The sequence below is a fragment of the Platichthys flesus genome, chromosome 1 (assembly GCF_949316205.1).
Source record: "Platichthys flesus chromosome 1, fPlaFle2.1, whole genome shotgun sequence".
NCBI classification, from domain to species: Eukaryota; Metazoa; Chordata; class Actinopteri; order Pleuronectiformes; family Pleuronectidae; genus Platichthys; species Platichthys flesus.
In genome coordinates, this window is record NC_084945.1 from 15,911,814 (window position 1) to 15,937,254 (window position 25,441).

Here is a 25,441-nt window from a genome sequence, read left to right on the forward strand (position 1 = left end):
TCAAACCAGCAGTACCTCTGAAATGTGACTATACTTAGGTCAGTGTTCATCTGTTTTCTTTTGAATATTAAATATAGTTTGGCCATCTTAGATCTTCACAAATTATCTCTGGTGGTACAAAAGCTTTTACTGCTCTATATATTCTGCTTAATCACCGGGGGCCAGTGTCGCCCAGTGTCTCACTGCTTCCAAAAATAATTAGCAGGTGGAGGACAGAAAGCTGTGTGTGTGTGTTTATATGCCTTTGTGTGTATTTTTGTACTTTTGTATGTGACAGCATGTACCGTATGTGACTGCATGTACTTACCTGCCCAAAACCTATAGGCTGGTGTTGCTGGGGCTGGAATGCAGGGTTCATCTTCTGCGGCCTGTTGAGGAGGGGGTTGGTGTGGTGATGCTGTCGCCCGGGAATGCCTCGCCATCTGTACTGGCACGAAGACTCTAAGACTGAGGTGGGATGTGAAGAGGAGAGACACGGAGTGATGAAGGTGCGAGCAAACAATTCCGCACACAACCTTATTACCCACATCATAAATAAGAGACACAAAAAACGATTCAGCTACACCATCCGAATAAGGCAACATTTGTGGCAGGAGGATTTGTGGGCCTGTCAGGGATTTCAGCTGTGTTTGATCAAACCTTTAAGCATAGTGGCAACGGTCCTCCGAATATGATCTAGATGATTATAAATAGAAATGTTTGGAAGATACGAGGGGGGGGAGGGGGGAGGTTTATAGAGGGGTCAGACCATCACCTATAAATACAGCTGGTAGCACTAGAATAGTAAGCTGTGCCCTTTTATGCGAGGTTTTACATGCGATAGTTTGGGGGTTGGGGAGGGAGAGGCCTTTGACATGAAAGGAAATACGACTATCATTTTCTCTTAGGCTTTACGCCTGAACCCATCACTTCTAAAATGACAGTGCTGCTGAAAAAGACAGCCATGTCCCACTGACCACAGTTGTTACTGTGTAAGCCTTCATACTGCATGCGTGACTCCATTTTAACATCTGAATATCCAAAAAACATTTGATTCGAATATTTTTCTCAGAGCGTTAAAAATCGTGGGGGAATATGTATGCGTTATGTGGCATAGGAAAGTGCACATCCACACAGACACAGAGGCCAGTGCCGAAGCGAGGAGTGTTGACAGCAAACAAATATCCACTCAGGAGATCTGACAGATATGACATATCACCTGTGAGAACCTCTGTGGCCTACTAAGACAGTGAAATCCCAGGCCATGTGACCTGTGGAGCAGACAGCAGCAGTGGTGACTGGATCTTAGAGCGAGCGGGACCTACTCATGCACTTCGGAGTAAATAGCACCATCAGTGTGGACGCGAGACACAGAAGCAGATAGACGTACCCTGACATCGGCTTTATTGTTACAACCATGACGGGTTTGAAAGAAGGTAGGTCAAATAACCTGCTTCCAACCGATTTTAACTATATAACAAAGCACACATTTCAGTCCGTAAGCTTGACACCTTTTATACATTAAGTCAATTCCAGTCAGACTTATCAATACAATGTGTGTTACCAGTGCATCGTGGGTCCAGCTTTACCTGTGTTGCCATGCGTTTCGCTGACACCAGCGTTGTTGTTGTTTTGCACCCTCATCGGCGGCACCACAACCGTACGGACTGTTGGCTTTCCAGGCTCCGTCTCCGGGGCAACGCACGCCACGCGGGGCTCGCAGTTCTGGTTGCTGTCGGCCATGTAGCGTTGCTCTGTGAACGGACTGTTGCTGTGGCCCGAGGCATCGGAGGCCGGCGAGCTGTCCACTGTGTCACAACCGCTCTCCTGCTCGTCGTCTGACATACTGCAAGCCCAGTGAGAAGGGGGGTTAAACACACGTCTCGTCTAATAAGGTGGAGCAACTAAGCTTTTTCTGTTCTTCGGCTCCGTTGACCGTACCTGTTGGGGTGTTTGCAAGGTGAGCTGCTGGACTGGGCTGAGGCTGAAGAGCTGGTGCTGAGCGTGCTGTCTGGACTGCTGAGGGAGCACACTCTCTCCATACTGACAGTGCTCTGACACGCCTCACACTCTGCACTACCCTTACATCTGCGTGCAGGAGGAGAGGAAACAGCAGCAGCCAATTAGACACTGGTATTGTACAACGAAAAAAGTAAAATAATTTGTAGGAAGTTAAATACTTACTCGCCCATCGAGTGTCTTTGTGCGCTCTCCTCCTCGTCGCTGCTGATACTGATGACACTGACAGTCGGGCTGGCAAGCTCAGAGATCACCATGGCCTGCCGCTGCTCCTGTGAAACTGACAGCTCTTCGCAGTCCACTCGCTCCACTTTACAGCAGTTCTCGTCGTCCTCGTCCACCTGCTGTGATCTTTGCTCCTCTCTGTTAACAACATGCCTTTCCTCAGGGCATCTGGCTTTCTCCTCCTCTACCTCCACCACATTCTTTGCTGTATCAGCCATCTTTGGGGACTGGCATGCTAAATTTTGGATGTTCGTGTTTTGGGAGAAGTTGCTGCCCCTACAGGGGAAAACGAATATTGCGTTCAGAGAGGGGAAACACATTTTCAGTGCACGTGTGTGTTTGTCTTGACTGTCCATGCATCATACCTGTTCATACAAGGCTTGGATCTCTTGTTGGCAGTCGGCTGCGGCCACACCACATGTGCAATGCCTATGTTGATTGGCTGGTGCGTGGACATGGTCATTTGGTTGGTTAAGAACGGCTGAGGGTGTGCAATCATGGAGCTGTAATGGTTACCATGGGGATGCACTTTCCTGCATTAAGAAAACAGAACATTGCAAATTGAGACAAAAGGCTTTAGCCCCATTACTGACATAACGGTCCCAGTCTCTGGTCCCAAAAGACATGTATGAGTCATCTGTCATTAACATTCAGGGGACTCAGCAAGCTGTACTCTGTAATGCAATGCAGCCTTTCTCCAGGGTGTGCACAGCAAAGGTAATAAAGCACAAACATATTAGTTGTTTTTTTAATACATAACCTGTAAAGACACAACGTCATGACAGGATACAGACAATCTCAGTGAAAAGATATTTGCTGTGTCTCAATTCTGCGGAGGACCTAGTCTATGCAGTCAACGACAGCTGCATCCCCCAACGACCACGTACACCGTGCCCGACCAAAACAAGACTGTCTGGTCGTCCTATTGCGTCACCAGCTTGTCCTGCCGTTACAGCTGTTGCCTAGCAACAAAGCTACGGACGAAAACGTTCTTCGGTTGATTAAAAATGTTTGTTGTTACCATTGTGTAGCGTACCAGTTAAGTACTTAATACTTAAATTCTGACATTTTCGCCCTGCTTTTTGCTACCATTACCTCTTAGAAAAACAGTCACTGAAGTGCATGAATTCTGAGAAATGTTGAGGCGGGAAGGATCCAGCTGGTGAAGCCTCCACTTCTCTGGCCTCGAACGACACCATTTGCCGGACGCATTTGGAGGAGCCTTTGAAATGGGACAGTCTAGTCGCACCGCTGTGACGCAATCGGTCGACAAATGCAGCAGATTAAGGATGCAGCCCTAAATTGAGACACAGCTATTTTGCAACTCCCTGACATACACTAATAAATTGCTTACCCCCAGTCACCCAATCTCTGAGAGCCCACAGTGTCAGATGGCAACGTTGTCTGTGGTGGGGGCACTGATGTCACCTGCTGCCAAGTGGGGACCAAGATCTGCTGTGCACGGTTGGACCAGGCCTGATGGGAGTGAAGAGAAGCAAAGCAGCTTTATTTAGTAATTTTCCTCTGAGTGATGCTTTCATCTACCAGTATGTACAACTAATAGGAAGTTGTGTGTATTCCAGAGGCCGTCAGACTGGTACACAGACACAGTGCAAGGGTTGGTCAGTTTGTCTTGATGAATGCTCTTGATAATTAATCCGATAATCTGACATTTATGGTTTTGCTATGCGTTTTTCTTAACTTATACTTCTAACTATTTTTAGATTTGGCTCATCTGTTGTGTGTGTGTGTGTGTGGATGAATTGTCTGTGCACTTTTGTTTGCTCTCCAGTCGGCCTTGAATTTCCTCTTGAGGGGACAAGAGTATTTTTGAATTGAATCAGCTCATACATCACACCATCCCACACGTAGATGGATAGAGATACATCAGGGTGATTGCAAAAAATGTAAATGTAATGATAAATATCTAATAAATGATTATATTACATTCTCTACTTCCATTGTCTCTATCCTAGCTAGAACCTCACCTGCGTGATGACTCCAGGCCTGATTTGTATGGGCTGGATGGGGGGTGCTTGAGTGACCAGAGGCCCAGAAGTCTCCATTCGAACAGAGTAGCCTGCTGTTTTAGCCACGTTGGTGGGGATTCCTTCAGAGACAATGGACGGGAATAATGTATAACAGTTCATTCAGTCCCATCACCAAATGAGTCATAAGCAAATGAAATAAGATCCAAACTCCTACCTTGAATGGATGGGGGACACAGAATGAGGGCCTGCTGATAAGACTCGTTGCATCCAAACTGACCACTTCCTGTCTGCAGTGCTATCCCAGGGTGCATCACTGAGGGGGCTGATGGAGCTAACCCCTAAAACAGGAAAAACAAGAGATGAGTGGACTCTTCTAAGGTATTTAAATGATAAACAGTGACATTCAACAGCCAGTAGGGGGCGACATTTAAATCAGGAGCAGTCTTGTTCTGCAGCCAGGCACAGAACAATAACCTGTATCTGTACTGAGAGATTTGTGCGTTAACTTAAGACGTTAACGCCGACTTCTCATCAGGTAGATAGTGGCTCACTTGGCTCAGCAGTGGTAGATCACCATTGTGATCTATAACAATCGACTCTTCCACTCCAGAAGTAGTTCAATATACATAATTAAACTTTTAACCTATTCAATGCCCACTTCCTCTCTTGTCAACCCCCTCAATGTTGATCTTATGTAAATTGATACACATGTTTAATTGGACAAACTCTCAGAACATTGGCTGGCAGCTCTTGGGTTGATGACCGTCTTTTATTCATCTTCTTTTCCTAAATATCTCCATAACTAAAAGGTTGTCAGACAACGTTCAACTTGCTCTTTGAGACAGGCCCGAGGGATAAACAAGGAACACTCGAGCATGTGCCTCTGCTTCACCACTCACGCTGCTCTCATGCCTGGCTATAATCACATTTATTGAATAACGAGAACTTGACGCATGTTGTTTCCGCTCTGGCTCCTGCATGTAGCCCAGCCCCCATACACATGATAGTAAACACAAAGCAGCCTTTTAAAGGATATTACTAAAAGAGCTGCAATGCTTTCCTGTAAAAACCTCATGAACAACAATGATTTACTATTTACTATACTGCGCAATGAAAAAAAAATGTTTTCATTGCGCAGTTCTATTGTGCAAGGCATGTGTTATTTTGTCAGGTTGAAATTCTGAATAGGAATGAGAGAGCCTTGAGACTTTAACCTTACCTTTGTACTGATGAAACACGTACGCTGTTACTGTTATAGTGTCTTATGAGTCATGAGTCACACATGGTCGTGATCTCACATTTCCTCCTCATCACCGTAGCGTTCGAAATAGACTTTACGGTGTTTTGCATTATAAAAGATCTCAAACCCCGAATAAGAGGGTCCTCTCCCTTTTCTCCTCAGCAACAACACTGATATGAGCGCTGTTGCCATGACCTCAGAAACATGACGTGATTTTGTTGCCATGACAGCAGTGCAAAGACGCAATAAGACAGGCAAGTCGGCATACACAAAGGCAATAAAGTCGAGGAAATAGTCGACATGAACAGTCTTCACAGGAGCAGATGATCAATTACCCTTACAATCAGTGACTATTCAATTATAATGGAAAGAGTAATATATATATTTATTTGAATAATACAATGAAATATACAATTATTTAATAAATGACTCATTAGTTGGTTCCTTTCATTTTCCTTTGATAATTGTTTAAAGCCCTTACTATGAGTGGAATAACACCCAGTGCACATCAATATGTCCTGTACGTCTTACTTGTGCATGGACACCGCTCATCTTGCTGAAGGGATGGTTTACTGAGGCGGCAGCCGTTGTGGTCACAGGTCTGACAAACGGACCCTTATTTCTGTTGGCCATCTCGTACGCACCGGGACGAGTCCAGCAAACATCCATGATGTGGAAACACGACTTAACACTGTGGGCAGAAGAGACACACGTGGGAGAGTTCAAGCCGTATGTAGGGAGGTCAAAATATCAACATGTCGGAGAATTTGAGGCACAGCGGACTCACTGGTTGCTGTGGGGAAAGTCGAACAGGTGTTGCATTGTCACAAAGGGGTGGTTGAGAGCCTCGGCAGGGGCTATCCTCTCCTCTGCGTCAATATACAGCATCTTCTTCAGCAGGCCCACAAACTCCAGACGGTCTGCCTTCTCTGCCAACAAGTCACTACCTTCCAGATTCATCACCAAGTTCACCTGGAATCCAAAACACTGGTGTTAAATCCTCTTCTCACAGGGCTCAAGGATTATTAAGATATCTATTTCCTAAGGATGATAAACCTCTATTCATCATGAGTAATGAATTCACAAGAATCGCCTCCAACTCGGAAAGTACAGACCTGAACAAGCATTGATGTTTGCTTAGGGAATTTCCTCTGTGGTCTCTTATTACAAAGTAATACCTGAACCTCCATTTCTTTTTATTCAAGTTTTGTATTTTACTGATGGAGTTACGCTTACAGGCCCTTTTTTTCCTTTCTCTGTAATAAGATGTGTGTGCTCTTTTTCTGTTCATACAGACTTACTACCGTGAAGACCTAGTAACCTACATTCTGTCTTCATTTGATATTGAACCCCCCCTGAACTCGTCTTAAGTTCATTGTGGTCTGAGCAGCAAATACATACGTGCGCTATGTCATCCAAATAGCTGAAGATGTACTTCCTTGCTTCCTTTGATTTCATTCCCGTCTCTTTCTCGTGCTCATCTGTTGACTAAAAGAAAAAGAAACATAAATGAGGACACGGCTGGTCACCATGCGCAGTAATGTTATGATCAAAACAGTGTGTTATTAGCGGTAAGTTAATTCAGGCTATGTCCAAAGCCTCTGGGTGTAACCTACTAGGAAAATGTAATTGAAAAATGTCATTGAAGAACCGCAATCTGATTCCCAGTATGTGCAGCAATGTGACTAACACCCTTTGTTTCAGTAAGGGTATCATTGCCTCTTTATGAGGAGCCAGTCTTTTTTTTTAAACCGATGGGAGTTATTCCTGACCTTAACCATAGGATGCTTGATTTTTAATTACTGGTAACAAATCTAAGTGTGTGAATACAACTCACCTTTAGTCTCCATGCTGCATACGGTGAGTCTGCCTCTCTGCGAAAGAACCGTGCCGTCTTTGTCCCCGTGTTCAATAAGTGTTCTCCTGGCAAACCTTGTGTCTGAGAAATGTAGCGAATCTGTTTGACATCAGGATAGAAGGGTGAGAAGAAAGATCATGAACAGAAGAAAGACAAGTTCTCCTCCACAGCAGCAACTTATTTTTTGTACCGATGATGATTTACAAAGTCATTTACAGGGACGTCACTCCATTATGTCCCCCAGAGCTTTAGGTTCCTGAGTGTGGATGTGCATGAATGTTCACATGGTGGGAACGGTCGCAGACACCTAAAAGATGTCACATTCCTGACAAATGGATGGACTCAAGGTCTTGTACTGAGTGTAGCCCCTGTTTATGATCTCTGAAAGGTGTCGGGGTCTTTTCATATAACCTCGGATAACAATAATCCTATGGTCTCAATGCCAAGGGCTTCGCTTGGTAATGATGCTTGTCAGTCAGATGTTGCGGGGCAAGAATGTCACACACAGGTTTATGAGAGGAGGCCTCGCTGACGTCAATCACACCTAAGTGTTAAGGACAACAACCATTACAGATTCAGCGCTGCTTAGAAGCCATGAGACAGAGCCGCACAGTGAGAGAAGAGTTGCTCGTCATATTCAAATGTAGTGGATTAACAGATTTACAAAATTGTACCCTAGTCTATATTTGAAATTCACAAATACAGATTTAAGACAGACAAATATGCATGGCCTCAGATATGCATGTTCTCACTCCTTCCATTATTTCTAGTGTGCACACTGTAGCTATATAATAGTGTCTTTATATCATTACAAATATTTTCCTTTCATTTAGTCAATGCTGATTTAAACTGACTAAAACTTTACCCCTCATTTTCTGTCTCGCATCTATTCACTACCATTCAATAACGTAGACAAGCTTTACCGACACCGTCACTTCCAACAAACTTTACCCATCTATACTATCGTTGTACTGTAATTCAGCAACATCATATAAACAGCGACAGACAGAAAAAAAAACAAAGGCAGTGTGTGTCCGTGATTAAAGTCTTGTGATGGGAGAACCCTTATTTTTCCTAGAGGGTGTGTCTCTGCAGAGATCTGGTGGACCAGTGAGATCACTGATGTAAAGCCACTGCTTCACAAAACAACCATTTAGCGAGCCCGGGCCTGTTTCAGAGCAGACAGGAAGCAAAGGCAGTCTTTCTTTAATGGCAGGCCAGATAACAATGCATGCTGTATAAGATGCATTTCAATGCTACGCCTCACTGTTATTACTAAGAGAACAGCTCAGTTTAGGATAACATACCCAAACCCTCCTACATACCCTGTGTACAAAGACTCAGCAACCAGAACATTCCTTCTGGTGCCCAAAAAACAAGATACGGATAAGCTGTGCACGTATGAAGCATGATGTGTTCCCAGCAACAGAAAAAAGTCACATTATACAAGCAAGGGGTGGCGCCTGGGTAGAGAATAGAGGAGACAGAACATGACGCATATATTCTGCTGCGGAAATCATGCGTTTTTGTTTACAGCACATCAGCTGCGTCTGCCCTTATGACCAACAGCTCTAGACTCTCGTCTTTCCAAGTTGACATCTCTTTCTGCATCTTTGACGTGTAAGGGTCCACTTTTTCCTTTATGTTAAAATATTTGTATTTTTTTCGTTTATTTTCAATTAGGTGTCACATGTTAAAAGCGTAATCACGACGCCCACTTACTTGCTGTTAATATTCAGGACATTTTCCTGCTGTAGTCTCATATGAGCCCACTTGGATATTCTCTTGACATTTTACGACCAGGCTGGCAGGAAAAGTTCAGGAAAATGCCCGGAGTAACTGACTTGGACATTTGCTTTCTCACATACTCTGTACAATTTCAGGAGTTTGATGCCTGTCTGAAAGTTGAATTAAGAGGACCCAACAAAACAAAAAATATGAGAGAGTGAGACACCAGTGCCTTTAGCTCCTGGGCTAATTATAGCTACTCAAAACGAGACGACTGAATGCTGAGACTGCCGCATCAAGGAGCTGGGCAACCTCCTGCTGTAGTGAAGTAAAAGATGAAGTGACTGGGGGGATGAGGTAAGACGAGGGCAGAGCAAGAGCCAGGGTTATAAATACAATATGCAGTGTGGGATGGAACAAGACCCCATGCAGAAGGGGGGGGGGGGACAACGGCTCAGTCAGCTCCAACCAGATCACCCTGTGGCCGCCGGATGACACCTCACACCAGTAGTTTGCTGCCGAGCTGTTTACTGACATGAGTAGGTTTTTCTATTCTAAGCAATAAAATGATGTACAAGCTTCCCATTTTTAAGTATGGTTTTATATTTATATAGCAAACAAATTAAGGTAAATGTACACTAATAATCGACAGCTAGACATCAATATTATCAAAGCAATTTATATCGATTCTGTTTTTCTGTCAGCAGTGAAGCTGGGAGAGACTGTGATATAACCTGGGCAGATAACTATGAATTCGTGCCCATGTTTTTTGTATTTCTCTGAAATGTTTTGAGGGAATAATGAGTGATGAAGAGGCCGAGTATTTGCCTTCATTATGAGATGAAAGTACCCAGAAAGCACTAGGAACCAAAATGAAAGTCATGGCATTTGTTCCATTGGTGCTATGCTCCTGCACTGGCTGGTTTTCCTATTCAGCTAATTAATGTAGAACCTTTGTGTCAGTGGGCAGATTTGTCAAAGAAAGAGAGTTTAACCGAATGGAGGAGGCAATGAAAGCAGAGTTCAGTCAGAACCACAAACAAATCATGAGCATTCATTGAAATTGCAAACCCACACGGCTAAGATGGGGGTTTCCCTGGGATGTGCTTGCAGTTCTGTCGTTGCGGAGAACATACAAAGCTCAGAATTCACTGTCGGTATTTTAATCAACTGACAAAAATAGACACTAACATCATGATCCATGTACGACCCAGCAAGATAAAATCTAAAGCAATTTAACGCTTGATTTTGCTCCATGGGCCTCTCCCACCCTCTACTGCCAGTGTTTACAGTGCATTTGGATTTAAATGCATTCATCCGCTATAAGCAGATGAACAGATCCAATTTTCCGAAGTTGGCCCCTCACATAAAGAACACACTGTGAGTTTGGCCGAGGCCGACATGCTCACAACAGAGTCAAATGTCCAGAACATTCAGCAGAGAGGTGGTGTCTGGGGCAGGACATAAATTCCACAGCAGAAATCATGCGTTTTGGTTTAAAGCACATCAGTATCGGCCTGAAAGCAGCTATACAGTAGGTTTAGATTTCTATCTGATGAATGCTCTGTGCTACCCTATTCCAGAATTTGCCTCTCAATACTTAATTTATTGTTTATTAAAATCGTTTTTCACGCTGCCTGTGCATACAAACTTCATCCCATCCCCCCTGGTCTCCCCCTCCATCAGCTGCAAGCAGTCCCTTACTAAATTGAGGAGGCTCACCCCAGATTTCTTTAAAGCTGCTTTGCAACAGGCTGGCTGGCTCCTGCAAAAACAGATTTATCATATTTAGACTGGTGCTGCAGCACTCAAGTCAAATCTCTTTCGGAGGTGTTTAGTTATCTATCCTGCCTTGGTCCTGGTGAGAATGAAACATTATGCCAGACCATAAAGATACTTTGCTATGAGAGCAACATGCAATGAGGCCGAGTGCTGTACTGTAGGGTACTGCATAGGACAGAGCCGGATCTGACTGAGGCTCTTTAGGCAGCCTTTGAGTAGATAGGGCTCCCGGGTAGGCAAAAGCCACTCAACATAAGCCCAGATCAGTATAGTCCTGGGAAGACACTGTAAGGGCTTCACTGGGAGGGGCAGGCACCCAGCAGCTCTTAATAGACATACCATCGGTCACAAGAACATGCCTCTCTGCTCACTGGCACAGACGCCAGCTGGTACAGCTCTCAGGGTAGGTATATCACCAGGGTACCGGTAAATGCGGCACTAATTTGTTATTTCAAGTAATTTGAGTGCTCTGCCTCCTTCTCCATTCAAACATTCTGCCTGCAATTTAAAAAAAAATTCTTTCCCTCAAAGAACAGATTTTTCCAAGTGTACACACCGTGATAATGGGGCATTCTTGTCTTGGCTTCAGAACATCCAGCCTAAACTTTGATGGTCAATGTCCCTACTGCCTTTTTAAGCTTTTGTCTGCTTCTCTTTCATACTGGCTTTTTGCACAACTTCTTTGGGGAGATACAGACTGAAGTAGCCATGAATGACAAATCCCACAAAGTTGAACAGCCTGAGCCACATCTGAGTCAGTAACCCGAGTGCTAGCCTGTAATAGAAAGCATGATGGCATGCAAACTCAAAAACAAACACACTGAAGCCTCTCCTATGTGGGCTGCTGGGATGGGAAAGAATAGGGGGTATTGGAAAGAAGGAGAAAAAGACAGACAGAACCAGAAAAATAAGTGACTCGGTGGAAACAGCGGGTGGAATGATGCCTCGACTGCCACGCGTACGATTTAGGGATGTGTGGGAGGGAAATGGTCAGCAAGGATATTTATGAGAGAATAGACGGTTGGGTGAGTATAACTTATAAACTGAGGGAAGGCTCACTATAAAATGGTGTGCCATCATGTGGTGTTACTGCCGTGAGGAGAGTCTTAGTCATGGGAGGGGGAAAGCAGAGGTAAGAGATGCTGGGGGAATTTTAATAAAGATCTGGAATGAAAGAATAGAGGATAAAGACAAAGGAACTTCTTCGAGAATTATGAGCCAAGAGCAGCTAAACAGTGACTGGTGAGAAAATAGATTTTTACCTGGTCATACTCAAGGGCCCCGGGGTAGAGGGGCCAGCCCAGAAAAAGTTCAGCGATCACACAGCCCAGCGACCACATGTCTATGGCTTCACAAAACGGCAATCCCAAAATAATCTCTGGAGCCCTGTGGAACAGACAAACACACATGTTAGATTGCCGTTACAGAACAACAATGTTTATTATGACGGTATTTGAAATGTGACCTGTAGATGTGAAATAAATGTTTTTGTGCCAATTTTAAAATCTGTTTCTATGAAAGTTATCACAGAATGAAAACAGATTCAAACAGTGAAAGTTTCCCAGAAAACAGATAAGGAATTAAACTAATTTCTTATATCATGTTAAATGATTAAATCTTTAGCAGACAGCAGTTCAAAGAAAAACGACTAGTGGGATTTATATCTCAACTTGTTCATGATAGCACCAACAAACCATGTCTCTAAAATGTCACTTCTCGTGGATGTAATGTTTTTGCTTTGTAAGCTTAAGGCTTCATCAAATACTTCTCCATTATTAGTAATGTTAAAGAGTTCTTGATGAAGGCCAGTCAGACGGGATTGTTCGGTACATGTGTAACAGTGCCAAGTGACCCGCAAGCCAATGTTGCGAGTGTACTAGAGCCGCCAGGCATCAGCAGGCTGATCCAGTGGGTTAGCAGGTCAGCCAGGCTGGGATCAGGGCTTTGACAGGCTGTTTGTATCTGATCCAGGTTGCTTAAGAATAAGAAGCATAGTCACCATTTCTTCACCTACGTGCTGGCTCAGTGTTACTTTGAGCAAATCTATAATAGCACTGTAATACCATGTCACAGGGACGGCTGGTGCTGACGCAGGCCTGTCAGCTCCAATATAGGTAAGACGTGTCTGTCTGACATGACTGTCAAGAACTCTGGGTTTAGGACACAACAGCCTATAAATGTAGGCTGAGCACTGACAGCATGAGGTATACAGGGTTTTTTTATATTTTGGCGCGGTTCTGGACAAGAAGGTGGATCCAGGATATTTTTCTTCTTTTAGTTCCTTTAGTTGTCTTTATTATACATACATATTTTCTGCAGAAAACTAACATTGTAAGCCTGGTGGAAGATTGATTTACATATACACTCCTACAATTAGACATAAAAGAACGATTGCGAGTTTCTTTGGCATTTTCAGCAATTTTCCAGGGAATAATATACAGACCTTGACGAAAATAACTATAATTCTTCTGCAATGGAGGTTGTGATATCATGATGGAGGTATGCGCTCTACTTAATGCCATTCCAGTTTCAATAGTCATTATATCCTAATTGCTGACATAGATTACAGCGTTGCTTAGAGGAACTCAGCCCTAAAATAACATTACAGAGTAATTTAAACTATGGAAATACTTTTCACTTCAGTTCAGTGCACATGATATACCCTCTAGTTAGAATGCGGTTTCACAAAACTGGACACAACTGTACCTTTACTTGCAGTGTGTAAGGGGATACTACGGAAAAATACTCTGACGTCTTTAGAGCTATAGGGGACTGAATAGTGAGGGACAGAAGCTACATATGGATTGCAACAGCGAGATTTAGACCAGCCAAAATAAGTTTTGGGAAACTTTATCACATGGTCAAAACAAATGCAAGCAACAGCTGCTGTAGCAGCAGACAATCAACCAGGCAGTTATTCTAACCATCACAGCTTCACAGAGAAGTCCTATTTATAAAGGAACAGGTTTTCCCATGGGAAGTGAGGAGAGGGAAGCCACATATCAACAGAACGCTTGCATTCATCAGGAACCAAGGATGGTATAGGGGCATACTGTGCTTAAGCAGGAGTGCAAGTCATCATACAGTTTGTCCTAGGATAAGTGCTTCTGGGTGCAAGGGACCGTTTCTTTATCTGCCTTTGTCCTCATCTTCCCCTGTTGAAAGCACAGTAGCAACACAAAACTAATTTCTCGCATGGTAGACAATCACGGAACCTTAACATGTAAAATCACATGCTGAAATAAAGAAAGCCAAACAGAAAACAGCAGGTTTCTCCCCTTTGGTTAGACGTTGGCACGGCTCAGCCCTATCAACGCAACTTAAGCCACACCGCACCGCCCTCCTGTGAAACCAGATCTATTTTCCATCCTGAGGATATGACGTACAAGCTGAGGGGCCACCGAATGCTAGACGAATGACTGTTCAGTGACACGTGCAAGACCTCAGAGGAAACAGGCAGGTACAACAAAAACAAGGTGATGGACCAGCATCCTGCCTTTAACTCCATTCACAGATAGATTCCAACAGGAATAAATTGATGTAGAATATTAATGAATGGGTGTATATATAACTAAATCAGACAAACCTGGTTAGTGCCTGTAAATAAGAAGCTTTTAGATACATTTAAATAATAACCTGTCGTATGTGATGTGCTGATTCTAATCTTGTGGTGTGGGTATGTTTAAGATTATATAGAAGATTCTCCTTATGTTCGTAATGCAAACTGATTTCAGCTCCTGCTATTGTAGTCTGAGCCCAATGTAAGTTATAAAAAATGCAGGTACATTAAATACAGAGGCACAAATCCCCAATATGTAGCAAAAGTAATGGTAATTGGTAGATAAAGGAAATTCAAAACAATAAAGTATTGGATTTTGATGCATGATCATGGTGGATGTTTGCACCGCATGCCAAGTATCTAGTTTGATATGGACTTCTCTCAGAAAATGTCTTATATTTAAGAGGTTTCGGCATCAACTTAAGACGCATCAGGCAAACAATAATGCATTTACCATCCATTAAATGCAATCAGACATTTCTTCTGATGCTCTAATGTGCTGAAAATGTTTTCCTCAGTCGGAAGACAATAGGCTGAATGTCAGGGATGTTGACTCGTAATACTACATTTCAGGGAGGGTGAGAAATAAATGACTTGGAGTTAGACATGAGTTCTACTATATCACTGTGTTAAAAGGTTTCGATGGAGTCTCATCTGTTATCGGTGCAAATCAACTTCAGAGAATGCTTTCTCCTGCATTGTCAGATGTTTTTTTTTCCAAAAACATTCCCCAATTCACTGTTCATGTCTAGAAATTCAACCTTTCTTTAACTGAATAACGTAGTGTAAAAGATGCTCATTAGGTTGAATAAAAGCAGTTTGAATAAACTAATTTCTCATAGATTTTCTCCTGACATGTTTCAATGTGTATGACTGAGTTTTGGTGAGGGCCCTACAGAAGGTGTGATAGAGAACCAAGTCTGCATTGGCTGCTAGCTTGACTTTAATGGAGTCATCCCTAACATATCCTAATGATCAATGCTGAGCACAGCAGTAACAGCAGACGTAGCACGGGCACACCACCATGCCAAGTCTAAGGGCTTGGCTTGGCTGCTGCATTTGAGAGGATTTTCAACTCTTGACCGATTTAAAAAAACATGGGAGACCACAGACATAATGACAGATTAAACAGATTTTTTATCTATAATCTTCCGAACACACCCTGTACGATTTGGTAAGAACGTCAGACCACACACTTGGCATTTGTAGGAAACAATTTCAGTGGTTATTTCTTGATCCTTGAAATCTCACAGAAACTTGACTTTAGACAAAAAACAAACATGGAGGAGGACCCACGTTGTGTGTTCTGTTTTGCAGTAAAAATGAATGTAGTCATGGCTGAGTAGCCCCTGCAATTGTGGCAAGGGGCTAGTCCGGTCTAAAATCTGCCCAATTATCATCTAGCGTGCGGCAGCCTAAACTGCAAGCATGATTTTCAGCAACAGCCACATAATAAGACTCAAACAAGCAGAAGTAGTGGTAAAAGCTTTTTTCTCCTCTCAGCCTGAAGCTCCCACTATATTTTACTCCTCCTTTGTGGATTAGTTCTGGCCAATGAAAGCATGTTTTTCCCTGGTCAACAAGTTCAACAGTTTGTCCCCTTGAACCAAACGGTTGCATCCCTGCTTCCAGCCATCTCTCTCTTTTCTTCTCTCTTGGTTTGTTTCTCTCTCACCCACAAAGAGGCTGAGGCACAAGCCAATTAGCAGAGGCAATGCAAAGACGATGCATGGCCAGATTCCAAGGTGGCTTGCTGATGTTCGGAAAAACTCCCTTAAAAAAATGGAAAGAGGAGATGGGTCTTCTATTGCGATAGGGCTAGGGCTAGGGCTAATGTAAGGACAGAGAAAACATAACCCCTAATTATCCCCACACTGTCCTCTCTACTGCGCAAATACAAATTTGAGACCAATATTTTCTCATGATAAGAACCATGTTTCTAAAGATGTAATTTTCCTTTAATCTGCAGGTCTCCAAAGTGTTTTAGTTTTACCTCTTTATCTCAACTGAAAATAAATAAAGAGCAGACACAAGTCCTATTATTTGCTAGAAGGGCCGTGGTAGAGCAGAGAAATGCTCTCTTTCATATTCATGCCCATTATCTCACACACACAAAAACACAAATTATCCTCTAAACTAGGGTTGTGCTGATAGGCAATAGAGGCGAGGACCACCAAAGGTCAGAGCCCTCAGCGATTGCTGATGGTTAACCAATAAAGTACATTTTTCCCATTCCCATTTTGAATTATAAGTAGGGCCTAGAAATCATTTAGATTTATTTGCCCCTCCTTATAGTTTCATTTTGGCACCCCCTCTACAGTCCACACAAACATACTGTCTTCAAAATATGCCTGTGCACACAGTCTTCAATTGCTAAAGAGAAGAGGGATATTTTTATTAACTATTAAATGCAAAGGTTTCCACCACAGTGTTGCCTCGATCAGAGTCAGTGCAGACAGTGTGTGTCATGCTAAAAGCCCATTGAAGAGGGAACATCATGTGATTAATTGAAACATTTCATCTCTCGTCCAAGTTCCCCTGGTCTTGTTATTAAGGAACAGATTCATAACTCGTGGCCACGACTTATCATCTCGTGCCCACGCGTCGTAATTCGCAGCAGTATAAACCAGGCTTTACACAGGCCTCCACTACAGTTGTCGTGAGCTGAGTCACAAACACAGACTGACCCCATTGTGACTCCATGGTGGAAGAATGGAGCCTCGCTGCACGTCTCTTCCAGGAAATGTAATTCCTCACACTCCCTCAGCACACTGCATTATTCAGAAGAACACAGGCAGTGTAGCAGAGGCAGCACTTGCACTCTGATCCGCCCAGACCTCAGATTAACGATACAAGGCCTTGGACATGTTTTACAGATGTACACCACTTAATGTGTTGACAAAGAGCCAGAGTTAAAAAAAAGGATTTTGTTTATTCCCAAGATGCACTGTGCTTCTTTGACTTATTTTCAAATCATTGGCAAAAGCTGTTTCTCAGCTCTGGGCTTAGGATGATAAAAACCCCTTCCTGAGGGTATAGTAAATAATTAGATAACTGACTATATGAATACAAAGCTAGAAATGGAAGCTAACCCACAGTTGACGAAACAACCAGTAACCGATTCTGAATTTATCATACATGTAACAACCAATCAGCCATTAATAGCCTTGACAACAAAATATCCTTCCACGTAGTTGGCAGCTTTGTAGCTTTTTGCCATTTCCAAGGTGAAATCATACAAGCTGTCCTTCAGCTCCATTTATTCCTACCAGTAACACCACAAGGCAATATTGTATGAAAACAATTTGACCATCTGCACAACAAAAGCTAAATAATTTTTTGCTAAAAACATGAAACAGTGTAACCGACTGATACCAAATCAGTTGGAGGCAAAATGAGCCTTTCACATGTGAGCACCAGTTGCTACCACTTCATATCCAAGATTAAGTTTAAAACTACAAAAACTGCACTGTTAATTTGTCATAGCATCAAATGCTCTCTTCTCTTGTTAATACAATACAAGTTGATATAAACAGTACAATTTAAATAGCCCATGATTCATAATTCAGATGCCTGCTTACAAAAAGACTACAAACCATAACAAGCCACTGAGTCCACATAAATACCTTCCATCTGCTACAATCATTTTTTTTTATAAAAATCGTACTAAATTCTAAAATTGGACATAATTCAATACGAGCCGATTTATATTCTTATTTTAAAAAACTAACACGTCAATACAGTTAATAAGATAAACATGGTTTTTGAGGACTAAAATAACATTTCTTCCAGCGGGTGCATCAGAAATGAATGATAATAATACACTAATATTTGCAAAAAGATACATTTAAAACTACAACTTAAATCAATATAATTAAGGTTTCATTTTCATGTTGGCGGCGTTATTGAGCTCAGAGAGTTCCAGCTAAGCTGACTCTACAAATATGGCTGGAACACCGCGCGTGGCCATTGGCCAGAAGCACGTAAACTGAAGGAGCAATCTGTCAAACGTATTAGTTTGAGTGGCAGATGGATATGAGGTATCCACCAGCAACTGAACATTACTGGCTTACAAACATTTAATGCTGTGCACATAACCAATTGCACACAAACACAAATTAACATATGAAAAATAAAAACAGCTGACATTAGAGCTAGTTGACCTTGAACAAGTCTGAGCTCTCTTGTATTTCAAGCTGTCCTTATTTCATTCTGGCTGTCTATGTGCTTCACCATCTATAGAAGTCAAAGCACACTGGCCGGTGTCCCATGAGCTATTTTAAGCAACTCTTCACTCTCAGCCACAGCAACGCTGTGAGCCTCACCGTATGCTTTGCATTCTCCGGTATGTGAGGGGCTACCAACTATAGGGGGACAACATTTTTTTGTATCATTAGCATTTTGTTATCGAATATTTGTCCTGAAAGAAGACTTGCACCTAAAATTAATGAAAATATTCACTTCTTTGTATTATAGTACTATCACATTCACTGGTCAAATATACTGCTATTTTTGCTATTTGTAGAACTTTATTACGAAGTTTCTATAAAAACCATGCAGCAGCTTTGTTTTGTCTGAACACACCATAATCTACCAAATGATGATATAAAATAAAGATCATTTGTTTATCTGACTTCTGTATGTAAAGTGTTGCTACTCATTTATGTTAAATATCTTCCATCTGTGACCAGTTGAACATACAAATGAAGTGGAAAATACAAATTTTCCCTGCAACTGCTATTTTGGTACATCAAAAATATACTAGTGCAAGGGATGTATAAGCAGACAGGTATCATTATGATCCTGCACTCTCACATCGGCTTTTGTACTGACGTAGTTATTTTTATAAAAATAAAAAACCATGTTAGACTTGGAAGAAATTGCTGGTCACCAAAGCTCCGGCTTGACAGTGCTGACAAAGAGCTGAAGCAGCTGCACGGCTCACTTCCTCCCCCACTAAAGTAGAACAAAGTACGACAGCTCTATTTTGAGCAACTTCCTGACACAAAGTGCATTTAACCATGATCAATGTGTGAGAATAGAGAAAGCAATCATTCTGTGTCATTGACAACTATTTTTTCCCCCAACGTTTTCATACAATTGTGACCAAGGTAGGGGCAAAGCAAGTGTTGTTCTCTCAATTTAGTGAAAAAAAAGCAACAGTAAATACAACACTACAGCACTGACCTAAATGAATCCTGTTCCAGTCTCATAAGCCTCAGGAAGACACATGTTCACTAACAATCTGCACCCAAAAAATCATCAAATGAACCTCATCAGTAGAGCACATCTATAGTTGGTCAGATATCACTGCCAAAAATGTACCAGGCTGTAAGACAGTGATCTAAATACAAACAACCTCCAGATTTAATGATTGTGTTTGTTTAGTATAAAACATGTTGGAAGGTTAATGGTTAACACAAACTGCAGAGTAAAGTCAATCTTTCCAGTACCATTTAATCAAGTCTTTGTGAGGGTTTTTCTAGATTTAACAAAAAAATGTCAATTTCTATTTACAGAGGTCTGATGATTCATGCTGGTGGCATTTTTTTATTGTCAAACCAAAATCTCTTTTCCTTTGCTTCTTCAATGCTGTTGAAGCTCTGTACAAAAACCTGACGCGGTAGTGAGAGCTCAGCTCTCCCTTGTGCTCTTACTGACACTCTGAAGAAGCGCTAGACAAATATAGGAAATTACAGCTTTCAAGGCATTAAAGTTAATGTACAGTTGTAATTGCTCATATCAAGATGCATCAAACCTCATAGAAATTAGTTAATGTATTTTGGGGTCAGACATACGCCGTGTACAAGTATGAGAGAGATGCAAGATGGCCATTAGCATTGCCAGGCAGTCAAAACACAACTAAACCAATTTGTGCAACGCATCAAGCTGACGCAGAAATGACATCCTGCGTAGCGTACCCTCCACAGTACTTATATAAAATAATCTTACATTCTAAAGCTATCTATAGATGACTTGACAGATCTCGCAGCATACTATGTTATAATCTACTTGTGTATGTAAATAGAGACCTGAAAACGAAAAGAAAAAAAACATACACTGGGTCACAGTTATGTCTCTTCTATGAGTAAAGCACGAGTGAAACATTAAAGATCCAGTTTTCACGGAGACCAAATAAGAAGGAATCATATCCACTGTGTCAGATGGAAACTTTAATGAAACCTGCATACACGGCCAGTGTATGGGATTGTTCTTGGATTTGGATGAATACACCCTTTTCAATGGGCTCCATTTAGCACACGTTAACTGGGGTTTTGGCGTGATCATGTGCATTTACACTATATCATTACAGCAGTGGGTGACCAGCAGAATACAGGAATCCTGACTGTATGTATGGTGGATAAATATTGACTGTTAAGAGTTCATTACTTTCCAGTGTCCATTACTGGAAAAATAAAAGCAATACATAATGACATACAGTTAATGAGTCAGCTAAAGATATGACTTGGTTGAATCACTTCTGCTAGAGAGGGTACACCAGCTGGCAAGGTTGGAATTAAAACCATCTACAGTCCAGAAGTAGGGATGGGCGATACAACGATGAAGATAATAATTGCAAAATAACTAGAAATATAGAGACATGGTCAATACGTCAATGAGCTCATTCCATCCATGTTTCGAACGACTACCCGAACAGCCAATGATAATGGATAATAGAGTGTAGAAGTAGCAGCTGGCAGCAGCACACATGCTAATGTCTGGGCTACCGCAGCCGTGCACTACAACGTCAGGAGTGAGATTGAGATAAAAGAGAAAATAACAGAAAATGTTAACGAAAACTCGAGCGAGAGCTTTAGGGAAGAAAATACCACAACGGACACAGCCCAAGGCTTCAAAGACGAGGACATTGTTTAAAAGGAGGGTCAGAGCAATTCAATGGTGTGGAGAGATTTTGGCTATTTAAAGTCTGACAAGAAGCCGAGAAGTGTGTACTGCAGATTGTGTCAAATTGTTTCCTCTTAATTATCTTGACAGCCCGCCATATTCTGATTTGTCCCACCAGCTTCACAATGAACCAAAACATGTTTCAATTCTTCTCATATTGACATAAGAGATCTCTAACTTGGTGTGCAACACAATTTGGAGCACCATTTTCTGTGTGCTCATTCGGGCTACCCTCACATTTTTAACTTTCACACAGACCGTCAGACGTCATAGTTTCAGCAGCAGCTTTGGCATGCAATGCATTTCTTTCTCTCGCTTAAAATCTAGTCTTTCATTCTTTAGTCTGTGAACTGCACATGCACCCTATGTTATCGACATAGAATGATTTAACTTTAAACGTTTAAGGAGATGATAAATGCAAAATGGCCTTCATTATATTTACTAATCATATTAAAGTATCTGTGCAAATAGAGTAAAAGGTACAGTGAAGTGATCACTCTGGCCTCTTATTCTACAGTTGATGCCATTTGAGGCTTGTTTTGCTACACAAAGCAGAACACTTCTCGCAAAACGCAAAAGGTAATCTATCCTGCCAGTTTTCCTTGTGCACATGCAAGACCAGCTGAAACAAAGGCATCAGTCTAACATATACCTAAGGTATTGTATCTACAGCCATGCCAGACACCACAGCTGGCTTTCTGTATTTCCTCTCCCAATCTTTCTTGACTGAATCAAATTTTGCACCTAATGCAGGTGAGTCAGTCTGGAATTTGTCTGTCTTTCTCTCTCATTGTTGGTGTAAATTCTAATAATACTCACGACCACATTTGCTTTATGCCAAACATACCCAGAATTTTCACAAAATTAAATGAATATATTTTCTCCTGTTCTTTTGAAGTCTTCCAAAACAAATGTTTCTCTCATAGGCAGCAACAATGACTAACTCTGCTAATAAAAACACTGCCGGGTCAGATATGTTTCAGCATGTGGTATGGGGTCCTGAATGGGCAGGATGTTGTGCAGTATGGAAGACATTTCCTTGTTTTGCCAGAGGAAGGATATGTTTTAACCTGGCTGTGGTGTTTTGGACACCAACAAAGACCAAAAAAATGTTTTATATGAACTGAACTCAAACTTGCCATGTTAAAAACTCTTGTTTTCTACTCACCTATAGTACCGAGACTGGAGGTAAGTGGAGCACACCGCTTTGGACACGTGACTTGCGGAGCCAAAATCGATCACCTTCACTCTGTAGGGTTGCCTCACTGGGTCCACCAGCATTATGTTCTCTGGCTTGAGGTCTGCATGAATTAGACCCATGCTCTTCAGCTTTTTAAGAGCTGTAGCTACCTGCTGTAACACAGGTCTGATCACTTTCAGGGACAGGGGGCTGAACTTATTCTGCTTCAGGAAATCGTACAGGTTCTGCTCGAGCATCTCAAACACCAGGCAGGTGTGACTGCGGTGCTGGAAGCATTCAAAGGCTCGCACCAGATTGTGCTCATCTGCATTCTCCCCACTCAGACGAGCAAGGATGCCGACTTCGATTTGACCCTGCCGTGCGTATGAAGGGTGGTTCTTCAGGATCTTCACAGCCACAACCTCCCCCGTGCCCCTTTTCCAGCACTTTACAACCTGGCCGAATGTGCCACGTCCCAAGAAATCCAGCACTTCATAAGTATTCTTCATGGAACACAGGACTTCATGATGTACCACCTGGTAGTCCCCATCTCCTCCTCCAGCTCCTCCCGCTGCACCAACACCTCCTGGGCCTGCAACCTGTTTGGAGGGGCCCCCTCCAGCCACCACAGCTGCAGGCGCGGTCACGGATGCGTTCCCCACATTCGTTGTTTGCAACATGGCGGGCAACATTGACAGTTCTTCCACAATCTGCATGGTGCTCACTCGATTATCCAGTTCCTCACTTTTACGTTTCAGTCCACATCGCTGCGAGCTGTCCGCTGAGTTCAAACCTCCACAGTTCTCTTCTCTGTCACCCTCCTCCTCTCCACCTCCCTCGCCTCCTCCACTGCAGCCCTCTCCCCTTCCCCCTCCTGCTCCTGTGGCTCCACTGCTGCCCCCACTTGCTGCGTCTGCCTGCTGCTGCTGCTGCTGCTGCTCCTTGCCTTGCAAATGGACAACCCCTGCGTCCTGCCGCTGCCGAGCCGCAGCTGGACCTCCTCCTCTTTTACTGGGCTGCTGTCTTTGTACCCCACGCACCACCACTGTCTGCACCGGGTACTCACGTCCTCCACGTACTTTCACACCCACTGCAAAGTCTCGGTTCACAAACAAGTGGGCTTGTTTTGTTGGGTGCACGATGCCAAGGTTTCTGCTGTTCAGATAAGTCTGCGGGTGTGCCCTCTCATGGTACACACAGCTGCTGGGCTCAACTTTGAGTTTCTTCACACTGCTAAAGGCACTTGTCTGGGTTTGATAAATGTGTGGTGGGTAGACCAAGACTTGTGAGGCCATACCTGCAGACAAAGAGAAACAAACCAACAGGTCATTAGTTTGGATGCTCAACAAAAACAAGACAGAACAATTTTAACGTGATGTACAAAGAATGGTGCATTTTAAAAGAACTATAATAACAATTGGAGGCCCACTAATAGATCAGTTATAATAATAATTTGGTCCGACATAAGCCTTTCACAGACGTTACGCCGTCTATGCATGTGTACGCTAATAAATACCAATATAAAAACCTTTTTTGTAAAGAACAATGCAAAAAAATATACTTATGTTTACATTTCGATGTTAATTTTCCTTATTTCAATGGTTGCACAAGTTTATGAGTGAACAGTAAAACAATCAATTAAGTTCTCAAGGGTTTGTTAATGACATCTTAGTAATCATTGCCATTTTTCTTCTTTTAGATCTGCTGACATATAGTATAAAAATATATTTTTTTTACTCCCTATATCTGTATCAGCCGCTTAAAATCCATGAGTCTAGATGTAGTTGATTTATTATACCCCAAATACTGACAGCACTGATCCAATCATGTTGTGAATATAAATACGTGCTGACCTCACTGATTGTGGTTCCACACTGACATCCGACCACCTGTCACCCAGGCATTTGTTTAATGTATCAGAGCAAGAGTGTATGTTATGGTGGAGTGCTCGAAAACACCTTCACCAATTCTGCCCTATACTCTGCAATCCCAACCACACCTCCACACAGCTGATGACTAACTTCTCAAAGGCTTGCCTGACCTTTTCCTGCCATTTCCATGCATCCTACTGCAGGTCTCTAGGCAACCAATGAAGATGGAGAGAGAATAAAGAGACAGACAAAGAGAGAAAGAAAAATAACTAACAAAGTATCATCAGGCACAATTACTTAAGATATGGTTCTTTCTTCCCTCTTCTCCTATTACATGTGGAAAAAACAACTCATGCTCATGGAGAAATCTTGCTGAAACTGTTCAGAGACTCAATCACTGCGTAGAAGAGAGGGAGCAGTGGAGTGGCATGAATTTCTTAATCCTGCTCATCTTATAAGGCCATTTTGAAAATTCTCCTTACAGCACAAACCGTTTGTGTGCACAACTGGAGTCAATGACCTAATTTCATTCTGAGGCACATTTACTGAGATACAAGCAGCTGGTCCCCAAAGGTCCCATACTTTAATCAATAGGGATTTTGCAGACCCATGTTTGTCTGCATAAAAAAACTAATCAGACAAAACTTTTTCAATGTGCTGTGTTCTGTGTATAAACAAGATTTACTTGTACTACCGTCATTTTGATGTTCCTGTTTCCCCAATTCATTAAAAAAATTTGCTTTGTAAAAGTTCATCAATAAGGACAAACGAGTGTGACGGGTGTAGTCTGTTGGTGGCTCTGTGGAGTCTACTAAAATAAATACCCTTGACTGAAAACACACTTATTTTGTGATAACATACGCTGTGAGCCACCCCCTGTGACTCTATTCTGAGCAGCAAGATAAGGTCAAACAATTCCCTAGACAGCTCCCTGCAAAATCACAACCAGTGTTGTTCCTGTGCCAGCATGGCCACAGTGTACATGTGCTGTGTGTGCTGGGATTTCCTTTAATTGTTTAATTGGGACCGTTTCTAACACATCCTTCAGTTATGGTGTGTTGTCTGTAATTTAGGGGGCAACAGAGGTGTCTAGTAGTCAATAG

At 42.4% G+C, this 25,441-nt stretch overlaps 1 protein-coding gene across 1 annotated transcript in view; it reads right to left on the minus strand.

Annotated features, from left to right (window-relative positions):
• The window catches only part of hipk3b (homeodomain interacting protein kinase 3b), a 36,907-nt gene that overhangs the window by 5,557 nt on the left and 5,909 nt on the right, over positions 1-25,441 (minus strand). The window contains exons 2-15 of the mRNA XM_062386866.1: positions 22,456-23,764; positions 12,085-12,208; positions 7,292-7,411; positions 6,856-6,942; positions 6,242-6,426; positions 5,986-6,145; positions 4,429-4,552; positions 4,212-4,333; positions 3,578-3,699; positions 2,589-2,756; positions 2,164-2,499; positions 1,921-2,067; positions 1,569-1,825; positions 308-447 (exon numbers count right to left, since the gene is read on the minus strand). Coding sequence (XP_062242850.1) covers positions 308-447; positions 1,569-1,825; positions 1,921-2,067; positions 2,164-2,499; positions 2,589-2,756; positions 3,578-3,699; positions 4,212-4,333; positions 4,429-4,552; positions 5,986-6,145; positions 6,242-6,426; positions 6,856-6,942; positions 7,292-7,411; positions 12,085-12,208; positions 22,456-23,764 — 3,401 coding nt within the window. The remainder of the gene's footprint in view (positions 1-307; positions 448-1,568; positions 1,826-1,920; positions 2,068-2,163; positions 2,500-2,588; positions 2,757-3,577; positions 3,700-4,211; positions 4,334-4,428; positions 4,553-5,985; positions 6,146-6,241; positions 6,427-6,855; positions 6,943-7,291; positions 7,412-12,084; positions 12,209-22,455; positions 23,765-25,441) is intronic.